Below are 15,867 nucleotides of genomic sequence, written 5' to 3' on the forward strand. Positions count from 1 at the left end.
GTCATTTGTTAAGCGTGCTGGGAAATGTAGCTCTGTGAGGTGTGAACTAGAGTTCCCAGGATTCTTTGGGGGAATCCATGTGCCTTAAATTTATGGTGTGTGCTCACCTGACTAGTGGGGCAGGGGAGGGATCCCGTGGCTTTGCAGAACTCTCCCAGGAAGCACCTGATGTGGAGTGTCCTGTGACCATCACCCCCCCACTATAGGCACAGGGGCAGGGGCCTCCTTTCCTTCCAGCCCCCCCCAACTCTAGCTAGTAAGGACTTGCTGGTCTCTGAGCATGTGCAGCCCCAGTCTCCAGCTAGGGAACAGTCTTTTAAAAAGCTACCATCTCCATGCATTGCTCTGAATCCCCATAACAACCTACCCCCTTTCCCTGCTTTGCTAGCTCCCCAGTACACCCATGTGTATGGCATATGGGCAACACCACTTAAAAAGAGGGGGTGTGATGTTTAAAAATAACACCAGGGCTCTGAAGGAGGCTGCTCTGCATCTGGTTGCTAGGGGCAACCCCAGCTGAATGGGAGCAGCTTGCGAGGGATGAAGCCCACAGGCATCTCTGATTTGTTGTTCTTGTGATGTCATTTCCCCTAAACCAATCTTTCCTTCACACCTCCCAGCTCATTTGTATGCTTGGATTCAATTTATTTAGGAGTTTTCTTTGCATGGAAATGAATGTTTTGCATCTCATCCGTTGGACCATGCAAACAGGCCCTGCACCAAAATGTTGCCTTCTGTGTGACCTGCTCAGTCTGTGGCGGGAAGGGGCTGAAAAAGGAAAAGTTAACTTCAAAGACAAGGAGTCTATGCTCTGACTTGGGTGACAATTCTTGTGAAAAATCATTTATTCATCCCATTTTTGAACATTTACACCAGTTTAAATGGATGCTTCAGGATGCAACCTATTGATCTGGCCCAGGAGGAGGTCTCAGTGAGGCAATTTAAGTGGCTTGACCTTTGGTGGTGTGGTATGGGGGATGTTTTACTTAGAATTCAAACCAGCCTCACCCCCACATCTGACCTGCAGTATTGCAATAAACCACATTGCAGGGCTGTGCTGAGCTAGCCCATTTTTCAGCACAGTCCTCCAGCCTGCAATGGGGGTATAAGATATGCAAGCAACACTGCATGGTTATTGTGTGAACCACTCAGGAGTGGTCTCTGTCCACCCTGCAAAGCTGCCAGATGTAGATAAATGCAATGGATATTGCTGCAGGGCTGTTTTAAACATTGCTCTCAAGGGGGGGGGGCTGCACGTGCTTCAAAGCACACAACACCATGGTCACCTTCATTTCCCCATTAAGATGGTGGGTGGGTGGGGACTCTTGCCTTCAGCGCAAAGAGAGGAAAACCACTGAAGTGCCAAGCTAGCAACCAGCCAAAAATAAAAGTGGCAATTGTTTATTGCAGCCCAACGCATTTTGGGTATCAAAGAACCCTTTGTCAAAGGCAATCTTTAAAAGTATACATATAAACAACATTAAAATCAGTTTTAAGAAATACTTAAAAATATAAACTATAATACAACATTTATGAATTTATCTATTAAATGAACAATACTATGATCTGCTGAAGGCTGACGAATAAACTTTAATCAATAAGGAAAAGGGACAACTAAAATGGAACATAATACAAAATAAAACTTCACCTAAAATGTCACACGATTATACACACACCCCAAATTGGGAAATTCTTACAAAGCTTCTCTAATATGTATAAACCTGGACTAAGCAAATAAGTAGAGAGGAATACAGAGGTCAAATGTCTTGTATACGTAATATACTGTTATCTAATCAATATATAAAACCAAATTATAAAAAACTGAATATAAAAAACCGCATCTACTCCTTGGCATCGCTTGGGGTTCCATGCATATTGTTGGAAGTGCATCCTCCCGCCAGGTGATTTCTTGCTAGGCACTTTCCTTCTGGTGGGCCCCTGAGTGAGGCTAGCTTGTTACCATGCCAATCCCCTCCCCTTCACCTCTCTTTTTCTGTCTGCTCCCAGATTGCAGCCTTGCTGAAGGACAACGAGCGCATCCAGTCCAATCAGACCAATGCGCCAAATGATGATGATAGTGACATCAAGAAGATCAAGAAGGTAGGCTCTGGCTGCTCTGGCTGTTTTCACACAGGGAGCTGATTGCACTGATTTAAAGGGTTAAAATGGTGGCGCTTTTGTCCCAATTTCTAAAATCCCTTTCACACTGCAGTACCTGTTGCATTCAGGAACTGTAGCTTCTTCAGCCGATATATTGGCATTTTGCGCAACTGTCTTCCACATGGCTGCAATGAGCAACATCTTGGTTTCGTTCATCACCCATTATACACATGCACACTGTAGTTCCCCACTCTGTAGGAGGTCTGAGATCCCGTTCCTGTCGCCATGCAAGCCCTCTCCCTTTAGCATCTGACATATATATATGTGTGTGTGTGTGTGTATTTTAGTTGTATGGACACAGGGGAGTGTGTGGGAAATGCTACTGCTACTGGTGCCTATGCCAGAACACCAGTACAATTTCTGTCAGCACCTAAAGGGCGGGAATGCACTGCATGCTGGGATGCCTGTAGCGTGAGCGGCTGCAGCTAGTGAAAAACTCCTGTGATTTTCCAGGTTCCCAAGCTTGCAAATGGATTGTTTCTGGTATTATTTATCACAAGAATTAGTGCTAAACTCGCACTATATTCCACTAGAATTCCAGAACTCCAAATTAGATTACTGCAATGCACTCTACTTGGGGCTGCCTTTGAAGACGGTTCGGAAACTGCAGCTTGTGCAAAATGCAGCGGCCAGATTGGTAACAGGGACCAGATGGTCCGAACATATAAAACCGATTCTGGCCTGCTTGCACTGGCTGCCTGTATGTTTCCGAGCTCAATTCAGGATGCTGGTTTTGACCTATAAAGCCTTACACAGCTTGGGACCACAATACCTGATGGAACGCCTTTCCCAATACAAACCCACCCATACACTACGTTCAAGATCAAAGGCCCTCCTCCAGGTGCCTACTCCAAGGGAAGCTCAGAGGACGGCAACAAGGGAGAGAGCCTTCTCAGTGGTGGCCCCCAAATTATGGAATGATCTGGGTGATGAGGTGCGCCTGGCGCCAACACTGTTATCTCTTCGGCCCCAGGTCAAGACTTTCCTCTTTTCCCAGGCATTTTAGCACGTGTTCTATACTGTTTAAATTTTTAAATTGTGTTTTAAATTGTTTTTATAAGATCTGTTTTAAATTGTATTTGTTTTGATGTTTTCAGTTACTGTAAACCGCCCAGAGAGCTTCGGCTATGGGGCGGTATACAAGTACAATAAATAAATAAATAAATAAATTGTATGTGAAAGATCAAATATTTTGCGGAAAATACCAGGTAAGAAATCGTCAGACTAACAGAATAAAGTGCAGTGTGAAATTTCAGAGACCTTAAAGTGATGTAATCCCCAGCCTATTGCCTTCCAGGGCTTTTGGACTCCAACTCCCATCAACCTCAGCCATGCTGGCCAGGACTGATGGGAGGTGGAGTCCCAAACGGCTGGGATAATTGAGGTGTAATTATTTTAGAGCCAGTAGGTGGTGGTAAAAGGGCCTCTTCTCTGGCCTTGCAATGCCATTAAACTCCAAGAAAGGGGAAGAGGAGGAGAGGAGGTGGCGACACTAGGCTGGTGTTTTGTAGTCCAAAACATTTGGAGGGTGTCCTTTTGGGGAAGGCTTGTGTAAACACGTGCATGTGCTGCTGTTCTGCGCTTCTCAGAGCAGGGGAAGGTCCTGGCAATGTCTTTGTCATGGTGATATTATGAAGGGTAAACAGAGATTGCACCCAGGAAGTCACTGTTTGATTCCCCCAGGTCTCTCAACCAGCTCTCCCTCAAAAAGCCCTGTTTGGAAGAGAAGCGAAGCATACAGCAGCATGCAGGTGGTTGAAGACTGGAAAGGAAAATCTTTGTTGCCCCCTGGCTTGTTTGTGAGCCGGGGTCAAAGTGCTGGGCGAGGCTGGCCCCAGAGGTGCCCAGGTTGGGCCCTGGCCGAGAGTCCCTCCTTAGGGTGGGTAGGTAGGGCTCCCTTCCGCGATCTGCATCAGCATCAGCTCCTGACTCTGCTGTGGATCACAGAGAGGGAGGTCCCAGGCACCCCCCCTACTACCACGCAGGCCTGCAAAGCCTGCCTACATGCCTCAACTATCTCTCCCTTGAAGGAAATGCTGGCTGCACTATGGGCGCAAACCTGCCATCAACCAAGATGGTGGCCAAGGTTTCCCTAAGGAGCTGATGCCCCTGCTGCCATCTTAGTTGATGGCAGGTATGTGCATGCATAACATGCATGCGTGCCATCAACCAAGATGGCAGTGGCGGCATCAGCCCCTTAGGGAAGACTCTGCCACCATCTTGTTGATGGCAGGCACGCACGCACAGCATGGGCAGCATTCACTTCAAGAGAAAGGTAAGTAGGTGGGGCATGCGTGCGGGTGCCAGGGCCCAGTGCAGGCTGGTGCCCAAGGGCCCTGACATGCCTGGTGCCAGCCCTGGTGCTGGGTGTCCCCTTTAAAGGCCTGAATGGTTTGGGTCCAGGATACTTAATGTTCCTGCGTGGTCCTACTTGTCCTTCAATATCTGCTTATTGGGAAGGTGCGGCAGGGACTTCTTGGTTGTGGCACTCAGACGCTGAAACTCTTTCCCTCAGGAGGCCCGTCTAGCCCTGTGATCCTTCTTGGTTTTTAGATGTTAATGAAGGGGCTTCTCTTTATGCCACCCTTCAGTCTGGACTGATTCAGTTACTGTTTGGTCTTTAGCTGTCTTTGTGGTTTGCTTTTTCTGCTGTTTTTTTAATGTATGTGTGTGTGTGTGTGTGTGTGTGTGTGTGTGTGTGTGTGTGTGTGTGTGTGTGTGCTTATATTCTAAATGTTGTTGAATGCCCCTTTGTGGACTTCCTCAAAAAGCAGCTTGCAAATTTTAAAGATAAATAAGCTCATCCTCTTCTCAGACCTCCTGGTCTATAACACTCAGGCACAAAGTTGTGTGATGGCAAATCATTAAGCCACTCTAGAGTCTCCAGCCACAGACGCAGACTTCCCAGCAAAGCGCTGCAAGGGCACCCCTGGGAGGAGGGGCCTCTGCCTTGGGGACTCTGCTGGCCAAGGTCCCACATGCAGTCATGCACAGCATCTGATGTATGGGCGGTGGTGGATGACCTTTCCCATGCACTGGCTGAGTGAGATTTGCCAGGAAACAGATATGAAATGTTTGTTTATCCTGGTATTTTAATGCCACCTTTCAGCTCCACAAGGAGCCCTTAAAGCAGCTTACAAAAAAACAACTAAAAGCAATAAACCCAAACAAGCAAGATGCAAAACAAAACACCTGCCACTCAGTTCAGTGCATCAAATGACATTAATGCATGCTGTAAAAGAAGCATTTCATGTCCTTTCAAATGCGGAGAATAAGGGATGGGGTGGGCCTCCCAGGGGAGGGTGTTTTAGAGCCAAGAGACTGAAACTGTGCAAAGGCACTTTTGGCCATAGCTGCTGGTCCAGAAGCTTTGCCAGGCTGTGGACCTGAACTTTCCGAGGGAGTGCTCCTTCGCCCATAATAGGCGGCGTGCCCATTCCTGGATTAGATTTCGGACTGCCCCCAAACACCTGCCTTGTCTGGATTAATTCTCCATTTGCTAGCCCATATCCAGCACAGCACTAGGACGACCTCCAGATTTCAAGTGGCTCCTTCGCTTATGATGGAAAAAAGAGAGAGATCTGGGTGGGTGTTATCTGCATATTGATGCCCCTGCTCTCCAAATACCCAGATGACCTCTTCATGCAGCTGCATGTCCATGTTCAGCAGCAGGGGAGGTGGGGGTGGCGGCAGATGGATCCCTGAAGCAGTACTCCTGACTGGCTGCTTGCATTTGCCAGGCAGTGATGTTTTCTAAAAGGCAGGAAGCAGTTGCCACCAAAGAATATCCAGGCTACATTTTGTTTATTCATTCTTATCCCTCATCATTAGCACTTCCTTGCAGTCACAGGGTCACTTGCATGGAAACCTCCTCTCAGCCCTTAGATAGAAACCTTGCATTGATTGAGGTAGATCCTGGAGAGACTGAGGCTGTTGGTCACCCAAAAAAGAGATTCCAAGCAAAGATGACTGAAGGGGGGAGGGGGAGGGTCACCCTGCAGCCTCTTCATTGGGCTCACAACAGCATCATTTGGGGCTCATTAAGAGTCTGCTTTCTGGGGAGCAGGTGGGGCTCCTCAGGGATCCAGAACAGGCTGCAACTTCTCCACAGTCAGCTTCTTGTGATGAATGTGGCAATGTCCTTGGGAGGTGGGGTAAGGCGCAGGTGTCTCTTTTCAGGAGCACCCTGTGATGCCCGCAGAGGAAAGCTACAGCTCCCAACCAGGTGTCATGAGACCCCCAGTCCTTGCAGTGCCTGGTGGCGGACTCTAATGAGAGTGAGGCTCAGGCTGCTTCCTCATGAGAGAACCCCTGGTACTCAATTGGGGCCCTCCCAAACACAGGACACTTCACATTCAGAGGATGAGGGCCCTGCAGTACTTCTGCCTTCCCAGGCTTGCAGAAAGCAACCTCAGCAAAATCAGGCGAGGCCCTTTAACAACCCAGCCATCTCCCCCAGGGAGGTGGAAAGAGCCAGCCTATAGGCCTTGTCAGCCTACATAAGGCTTCCCTTGGGTTTGGCTCTCTGCTGGGACCACCACTTTGGACAGCTGCCTCACCAGGAGAGCGGCAACCGGCAGGGCTCACTTGGAGCTATCCAAGGTCCTGTTTTATTTCTGTTTGTGTACGAGCTTCTGACCAGCCTTTGCCTGCTTGATCTGACTTTGCTTGCCATGACTTGACTTTCCAGCCTTTACCTGTCTTGACTTGACTTCGCCAGACTGTACTTTATTGTTTTATCATTTATTTATTTATTAAATGTATATCCCACCTTTCCTCCCAAAAGGAGTCAGGTTGGGAAACAAAACCACTAAGAGCACTCTAAAACATCTTAAAAACAAAAGACTTTAAAACTTATTAAAACAAAACATCTTTCAAAATATATTAAAACAAAACATATTAAAAACAGCTTTTAAAAGCATTTTAAAAAGCCATTCCAACACAGACACAGAGTGGGGTAAGGTCTCTGCTTAAATGGCTTGTCGAAAGAGGACGGTCTTCAGTAGGCACCAAAAAATAACAGCGATGGCAGCTGTCTAATATTTGTGAGCCTCAAGTGCCCACAGAACAGGATACCACACAAAAGTGGCCAGCATTTCAGGGAGCCATAGCTCTCTGGTCACAAGGATCAGGTCGCAAGAGGTGGGAGAACTTGCTGGAGACCCTTGAGAACCACTGCGGGTCAGAGTCAGCAGTACTGGGCTAGAAAGGCACATTCATATATTTGAATTAATGTTCTGAACTGCTCTTAACTGTGATTTTAGGTTGTTTGAAACTGTTTTTAATGATGTGTTTCAAAACTGTTGTGACCTGCCCTGGGACCATTGGATGAAGGGCAGGCAATAAATCTAAACAACAACAATGCATTATGTCATCTGTAGCAAATGTTTCTATTCGTATACCATCTGGGGCCTGTGTGTGTGTTAGTCTTGAAAATAGGTCAATCAATGCCTTTACTGGGAGTGGGATTGGCAGGTAGAAGTGCAAAAATGTAGGACATATGATATTTTCACTTCCAAAATCTAAGGACCCAGGGCTCATCAGCCCTAAGCATTATACAGAAGTGCTTCTCTTTCCACCCAGATTTATTTGGGGCTGGTTGTGGATTTTCCAGAAGAGAAGGCACTTCACACGTGTTCAGAAGCACTCTGTTGTTTCATATGAGCCCAGCTATTGAAATAGATTCTGGACCTAGAGCAGATTCATGCCTTCCAAGTCTGCATTTTAATATGTACCTATGTGCATATATTATATATGCCTCTGTGCTTATTATATGTATTATATAAATGCAGAGGACGTTACTATAAATTCAGTATCTCATTTCAGGGGGATACTTGCAGATTTGTGATGTGGAAGGGATGGAGGGGTTTATTTCATCCCACACAAAATGAGGCCAATGAACATAGGAACAGAGGAAGTTGCCTTACACCAGGTCAGACCACTGAGCCATCTAGCTCAGTTTTGACTGCACTGACTGGCAGCAGCTCTCCAGGGTTTCAGGCAAGAGCCTCTCCCAGCCTTACCTGGAGATGATGGGGATTGAGCCTGGGACCCTCTGCATGCAAGGCAGCTGCTCTCCCACTGCAAAGCGGGAATGAATGTCAGGAAATCTTGCTGGGATCTGCCTTTGTTAATCTCGAAGCTCCACCCTGACGCTCACCCCGGGTTGGTCTCTTGCTTTGCACAATCGTCTTATGGAACTCCTTGTCTTTAATCAGGTCCAGAGCTTTTTACGGGGTTGGCTATGCAGGAGGAAATGGAAGACCATCATCCAAGACTACATTCGCTCCCCTCACGCTGACAGCATGCGGAAAAGGAACCAAGTGGTCTTCAGCATGTTGGAAGCTGAGGCAGAGTATGTGCAGCAGCTGCACATTCTGGTCAACAACTTCCTGCGCCCACTGAGGATGGCGGCCAGCTCCAAAAAGCCCCCCATCACCCACGATGATGTCAGCAGCATCTTCCTGAACAGGTGAGTGGAAGCCGGTGCTGGCGATGCCAGGCTTGAGGAACACTACTTGATATTCCAGGGTTTCTCGGGTGTAAGAGAAGAAGGTGCCCAAACATTGGTTTTGTTTATTTGTGTTAGATTTGCATCCTGCCTTTCAACTTCTAAAAAAGTCTGCTAGGTGGCTTATAGATTTGGTTAAAATAAAATAACATTATTTTATTTTATTTCTGCAAGCAAAAAAAAAGAAGTATTTGAGGAGCATATTGCTAAAAACCTTAAGACCAACAATAACAGCTTTCTTATTCAAAAGCTGGAAACCAGTCGATGAGGTGGCTGAACTATTAAATGCAAGGAAGCTGAATTAATTCTTTATGTCTGTCTTCACCACAAAAGACACAGAGCAGGTTCCTTTAAATGAACTGATTTTTTTTCAGGGAGGGGGCCTGAAGAACTGAGTCGAGTAGAGGTGACAAGAGATGAAGTTCTAGGGCTTACCAACAAATTAAAAAGTAATGTCACTGGAGTGATGCAGGAGACATAATATACTTGGACATTCAAGAGGCTTTTGATAATGGCAGGAGTCCTCCAGACATTGCTAGACAAGAACTCCCATCATCACCCCTGACCATCGGCCATACTAGCTGGTGGGGCTGATGGAATTTGGAGTTGAATCACGTCTGGAGGCCCACAGATGTTCCCCACTCCAGGTCTAGTGTGTATTTATGGATAGGTTATGCAAGCATCAGGTGCACAGGGCAGTGTATGTAAGCCAGTGGGTAGACTTGCCTGCCCCACAATCTAATTGAGGAATATTGGAATCAGTCATGTAGGCAGGCAAGGGGGATGTCTGAAGTGCAGGATCCCTCGAGGGGCCAGCCAAACTGTAAGGAGCCTGCTGGGCACCAAAGACCCTCATGCAGCAACTGCCTCACTTCTGGCTGAATGTCACCGCCTCTGAAGATGGGCTGTACCTAGGCTGGAGGCATGTATTTCAGAATATGGTAGATACTGCCTTGTACAGATGTGTCAGTCCGCACATGGGTGTATGCGTGCATGCCCACATGTATGGCTGTGAGACAGAGAGACTCTCTGACATGCTCGCTGTGGGGTGGTCTTCCTTCCCTCTTGAAGGAGCATGCTGACCAAAGTGGCTTTCATCTGCAGCAAACTAGGAACAATGGAGCATTGTGCTAAACCCTGCCAGGGCCGGGAACTCTCTGAGCTCCACATCCAGGCCCAAGCAGCTTCTCCTCTGCTCGCAGCTGAGGTCACCTTGCCTGTTGCTCAACACGCCCCCTCCCAGAGTACTTCTGTTGTTATAGCTACTGATACATTAGATCATTCCCAGCAGTGGAAAGTGCCAAGCCTGGCATGCCATTGTGGGCTTAACAGCCTCCTCAAAATCCTGTTGGCCTGGGCACAAATGAAATCTTCTGGTGCTTATAGCCAGGGGGCAGCACTGTGAAAACAGGTCAATGGGGGCCTCATTCAGGGGGGCAGGAGTGGAGCCTCCAGTTCTAGAACTGGGGGCTGGTCAGCAGCCCTGCCACCCTATGCTGAATCCTGTCCTGCAGTTGTTGTTATGTGCCTTCCAGTCGATTACGACTTATGGTGACCCTATGAATCAGTGACCTCCAAGAGCATCTGTTATGAACCACCCTGTTCAGAGCTTGTAAGTTCAGGTCTGTGGTAGCTCGTGCAAAAGACATCAGGGAAGGAAGACTGGCCTGACAGGCATGGCCACAGCATCAAGGGAGGGCCTCTCTCCTAGGGACTGGCTTGCCTCCCTGATCATCTGGGCCCTGAGGCCCATTAACCATTCCCACCCACACCCTGGCCCTGGTTAGCCCCACGCCCAGTCTTCTCAAGTGCCAACCCAGACCTACTATGAGCAGAGCATACACCTCTGTATTTTTGTGTATCACTGTATACCCTTTTGCAATGCTGTAGTATTCCCATGAAGCTACAGTTTGTGCTACAACACTTTAAACTTCTACATTTTCATCATACTACAAGCAGCTCTCAAACACAACACATTTGATCATTTCTGCATTTGTGGCTCAACTAAAAAAATACCCCCCAAACCCACATTCCCAGGATGGTTTATTGTACCTGTGGTGACCCAGTGGACTAAGCTTCTGTGAACCATCTCCTTGACTAGAAGAATGCCAGAACAGCTGTCATGGACGGCGTCACCAGAAATGCCACAAAACGGTTCATTATTGTCACCATCTCACTTCCATGTGTCCTGCTGATGAACAACAGTCCATCCCTCCCAGCCCTTTGAGGAGCTGCACTGTGGCTGTGGATGAAAGTCCCATCCTCCCCAGAGATGCACTAGTGAGAGTGAGAAAGCAGCAGAAGTGATGTTTCAGCAGGAAGCAAAAGAGCAATGCTTCCTTCTGGGCTGCTGTTAAAATATTTCCCTCACTGCCTGATTCTTCCACTGTCAGATATTCCAGCGCAAAAGGTAGCAGCAGGCAAAAGGCCCATCACCCTGCTTGGTTGCCTCTTCTTATCTGGCCCCTTTTTTCGTATGCCGACAAAGCATGTGTGACCAAGTGCCGGTCCCTCTTTGCACAGGAGTTCTGAGTTGTGCACAGTATGACCAGGCTTATCCAAACAGAAAGAGGCCAAGAGCATCACCGAGAGGCTGGCACATCTCAGTTCAGAAGGTTTACTGAAGATGAACCTTCAGGGAAAGTTTGAGCTAGTTTGTTTTCTGGTCTGAGTCTTTCTTTAATGTGTGACCTCTTGTATCTCTTAAATATGGAAGGAGACAAAAGAAAAGTAGCGTTTGAAAACATGAAAAAGAAGGGGGAAAGCCACATAAAAAGTTGTACCATCAAGAACCAGCAAAGAATGCAAAGACAACAAAGAGGAAGAAGAAAGAGGCAATGGTGAAGAACCAGATGATCCTCTGTTAAACCAGCTGCACCTTCCTGGGAAAAGCAGAACATTTCCAGGCGACCTGTTTATTCAGCATTCATCCTGATTTCCTTGGACAAAGCTTATGCAGTGGTTAGACAATGTCCAGTCTTTACTGAGCATTCATTCTGATTTGTTTAAGCAGTGACAATGAGCATCTATCCTACATCCATCCTGATTTGCTTGTGGGATGTTGTTTATATATCTTCCTGTGAGTTAAATTTCACCCCACACTTTTAAATGCATTTCCCTGTCACTTTCCAAACCACAAAAAGTCCTTTAAAAAAAAAAAAGTAGATTTGTTGTTCTAGGGCAACAAAGTGCTTTAATCCACTTTAATCATGCAAACCTGAAGTCTCAGTATGTACTTGAATCCCTCCCAAAAAACACGGACAGTCTGGAGGCACCCAAAGGCACATTGAACAGTCTGGGCAGGACCCTCAAGAGAATGAGGTGACCAGGATAATTTATCAGCTGCAAGAAATGAAAGCAAAAATATTTGGCCCTCATCTCCAAAAACGAAGGGAAGTTGGATGCTTATCAGAAACACATAACCAAAGGAGAATTGTTGAGCCTGTTTGGATCTTTCCTGCAGAGGAGGTGATAAAAATCAGGATTTAAGCCAAAGCCGTCCCTACCAGGACATCTGCAGGAATGAAAAGGCTGGAACTCTGGACTTCCCAGTTAAAAGCAAATCACTTGATGCGATATGTTGCAAATCTAATGGATGTGCACATTTGAAAAGAAGGGGAGACTTTTATGAAATTAAGTGGGGCTCTAAGAAGGAAGGATTTTGGAGGAGTGGAATTAATGAGGGGAGCCCAGAGCACCTCGCCAGCATAATGGGCGATGAGCCAGCGGCAACGGCTAGGCAGGAGAGTGGGGCTGGTGCACTTGGAGGCTGCGCAGCTGCTTATGAACGGAGGGGAGGAAGAGAGCAGATGCAAAACTGGCTCTGCTTCTTCATCTGTTCTTTATCTTAATTCTTAATCTGGTTTGCATGTCAATGCATGCCAAACTTGGCTTACTGCATGACTGTGCAGGATCTGCAGAAGAGCTCACAGCCACGCTTGGCTCCTCCCAAGTCTTTTTTACTCCTGTGTGATGCTGAGCTAAGGCAAGATTTGGCTTGGCACGTCATTTGAACCTGGGCTGGTGGTAATGCTCTCTTCACAGTGACTGTGAGCTGCAGCCAAGAACAAACAGTGAGGAGACAGCACTAACCACCAGCCGTCATAGGTTGGCTTACCATGACGTGCAAACCAGTCCGTCCTCATCATGCACTGGGAATCAAATGGAAACTTTTCTGACCCTAAGATCACAGAAATATGGCCAAGTTCTTTGCTGGAGACATTAAAATTGGCTCACAATTATTAAAGGGAAGATGAGTTCTGAGGCAAAATTCATCTGACTCTGATTGTGGATTTTGTAGTGCTCTCATTTTAAAAGACACTGCTTGTGTGTCAATGCATGGTGTGTCCCCACCCCCCGCTTCGCTGTGGTATCAAATGGTATTTGATATTTTTTTCTGTAGACCAAAAAAACTGAACTGGACAAATAGACATGACTTGCCCTGAAAGTACCCAATGCATGATGGGCCTCATGTTGGTGGGGAAATGTGTTCCTCTGATTCTACTCAGAGGGACAATGCAACGCCCAGACTAAAAATACAGGCCCAGAACGGACCACAAAATGGTAGCGAAGATCTCAAAGCAGCAGGGAGCAGATCATGGACTCCTCCTTGCCCCCTGTCCCAACACAGGTGCTCTCAGGCCCAGCTGATTGTTGCTCCGCTCTTGATCTTTTGGGAATCATTTTCCCTCAGATGTTAGAGGGTGGGGAGACACTTTGCTCTCTTGTTAACGTGCAAATGGAAACATTCTGCAGAGAAGAAAACATTCATACTTAAGAATTGGGATTTTGCTCCATCAACTTGCTGAGCCCTGTGAAAATCAGAGGGTGGGACAAATGCCCCCAAACATGACGACTCCAACCTTATTTGTCTTGTTTTCTCTTTCAGCGAAACAATCATGTTTTTACACCAGATCTTTTACCAGGGCCTGAAAGCACGAATCTCCAGCTGGCCAACCTTGGTGCTGGGTGAGTGTCACTGTTTGTTGCCTGTTGTGTTCCTGATTAACTAGGACAAGTGGGAACTGCAACAAGATATTGCCATGTAGAGTGCTTAGCCAGCCAGCCATGCCTTTTTCCAGGACACTCCATTTCATTCCCTCTCCTCTCTGGTTTGCAACCCCCTCTCCCCCTCTAGCCAGTATTTGGTGCCCACTGAGCAAACTCCAGCCACATTAGGCTATTTTTGAGTCCCCCTTAGCATGTTTTTCCTAGTTTTTATACTTCTGCAAACCTTGGGATCCCCCCCCCAGACTTCTTTCTCGTGTGAGTGGTGCTGTCTGAATGCCACCCTTGGGGAATAAGTTTGGCATTAGTATACAGGAGGAGGGTGTTGCTTAGTCAGGAGAAACCCCCTCTGGGGCTTCCCTCACATCTGGGCATGGGGAGAACAGAGGCTGGCCAAGAGACTTGCAAGACCCAGGCTGGGGTCTGAAGGCCCATGAGGCCAACTCCCTGCTGAAGCTAAGCAGGGTCAGGCCTGGTCAGTGCCTGGATGGGAGACCGACTGGGAACCACATGGAAGCCGCTTTGGATTTCTAGCATGAAAGGAGAGGTGGGGTAGAAATGTAATAAATCAATAAATAAGTCCCTTCAGCTCCATCCAGAGGAGTTGCACAGAAAATGGCACTGTTTCTCTCATCACGAGGCTGCTGCTGCTGCTGCTGTGCAAGAACTGAGAGGCCTAGCAGCTGCCAGCCATCCCAGCTAGAAGCAGGCAGGGAGTGGAGCAGGCGTTCTTGTAGGGCTGTAGGAGCCCCTTGGAGCAGCCAGCTGGCCAGAGATGGACCTTTCTGAGGACCAGGGGTTGCGCTGGTGCTTCGTCTCACCTGAGTCTTGCCAAGCTGGTGGCTGCCAGCCTGGCAACCTTGTGCAGTCAGGACCGCCCGGAGGCAAGGGCTCAGGCAAGACAGCAGCTGCAGCTCCTCCTGTGGAAGAGGACAGAGAGGAGAGTCCCTGGTTCGAGACCCCCGACCTGGTCGGCTCTTCATCTAGGGGCCATCTGCAAATGGCAAGTTGCTTGTGCATGCTCTGCCTTCCTTTCTGAAGGACTAGTCGCCACAGTCAGGATGCAGAGTGAAGCACAAGGGGGGGGGAAGGGGGCTTAACTCTTTCCACCCTCACTTCGGCAGTCCCAGTGAAAATCACCCCCAAAGCTGCTGCCCCTCCTGGGCAAATCTCAGTTTGGTAGAGAGCATCAACAGATCTCTGGCACAAGCGCAAAGGAAATGTAAAAGCCAACAACATTTCCCTCACACTGCACTCCAGATCTGTCCCCATACTCCTGTTGTTTCTAAAGGCTGGAAGGGGAGAGATGTGCTCAATCCAGGGGGATGCCAAGGCTATTAAAGGCCTAGCTTGGCAGGGACCAGAGTTCCTGCACTGGGCCTGCCGCGGGCTTGTCCCTTTGGGTTCAGGGGACAGCTGGGCTCCTCCTCTGCGCTCAGAACCTCACATCTCCTGGCCGAGCCAAGCGAGAGCGGCTGGTTCTGTCTCCTGCAGCGGCTGATTCTCATTGTCGCCTCTCTGCCCGCAGCCGACCTCTTTGACATCCTCCTGCCGATGCTCAATATCTACCAGGAATTTGTCCGGAACCACCAGTACAGCCTGCAGATTCTGGCCCACTGCAAACAGAACCGAGATTTTGATAAGCTGCTGAAGCACTACGAGGCGAAGCCAGACTGCGAGGAGCGCACTCTGGAGACCTTCCTGACTTACCCGATGTTCCAGGTGAGGCGCACTGGCAGGCCAAAGGCAGCGGCTCTGTGGGCCAGAGGGGAGGCCTGGGGCGTGTTGCCCCCTCCTCCCCACAGGCCTGCATAAACTAAGCCAGCCTCCCCAACCTGGCGCCCCTCTGTGCTGTTTGGACTGCAGCTCCCGTCAGCTCCAGCCAGCACAGCCCTTGGTTTTGACTAGTGATTGCAAACAGCGGCGGGGATTTTGACTGGAAGGCCGGGATGGAAAAGTTTTGGCTAGCAACATAACAGTGTCTTTTCTGCGTGAGCGTGTTGCATAGCACGGTTCTCTGTCTCCCATCCTCTCTTGTATCTCTGCTTGGCCCAGATTCCAAGGTACATCCTGACGTTGCATGAGCTCTTGGCCCACACACCCCACGAGCACGTGGAAAGGAACAGCCTGGATTACGCCAAGTCCAAGTTGGAGGAGCTGTCCAGGTTGGAAGATCGGAGAGCTGCTTA

General features: G+C 48.3%; 1 protein-coding gene across 3 annotated transcripts in view; it reads left to right on the forward strand.

The window, feature by feature from the left end:
- RASGRF1 (Ras protein specific guanine nucleotide releasing factor 1) overlaps window positions 1-15,867 on the forward strand; it is a 68,102-nt gene that overhangs the window by 23,096 nt on the left and 29,139 nt on the right. For all 3 annotated transcript variants that reach the window (XM_061595596.1, XM_061595597.1, XM_061595598.1), the window contains exons 4-8: window positions 2,008-2,100; window positions 8,379-8,632; window positions 13,560-13,639; window positions 15,207-15,400; window positions 15,734-15,843. In XM_061595596.1, coding sequence (XP_061451580.1) covers window positions 2,008-2,100; window positions 8,379-8,632; window positions 13,560-13,639; window positions 15,207-15,400; window positions 15,734-15,843 — 731 coding nt within the window. The remainder of the gene's footprint in view (window positions 1-2,007; window positions 2,101-8,378; window positions 8,633-13,559; window positions 13,640-15,206; window positions 15,401-15,733; window positions 15,844-15,867) is intronic.

This window comes from Rhineura floridana, chromosome 14, assembly GCF_030035675.1.
Source record: "Rhineura floridana isolate rRhiFlo1 chromosome 14, rRhiFlo1.hap2, whole genome shotgun sequence".
In the NCBI taxonomy this organism is placed as follows: domain Eukaryota; kingdom Metazoa; phylum Chordata; class Lepidosauria; order Squamata; family Rhineuridae; genus Rhineura; species Rhineura floridana.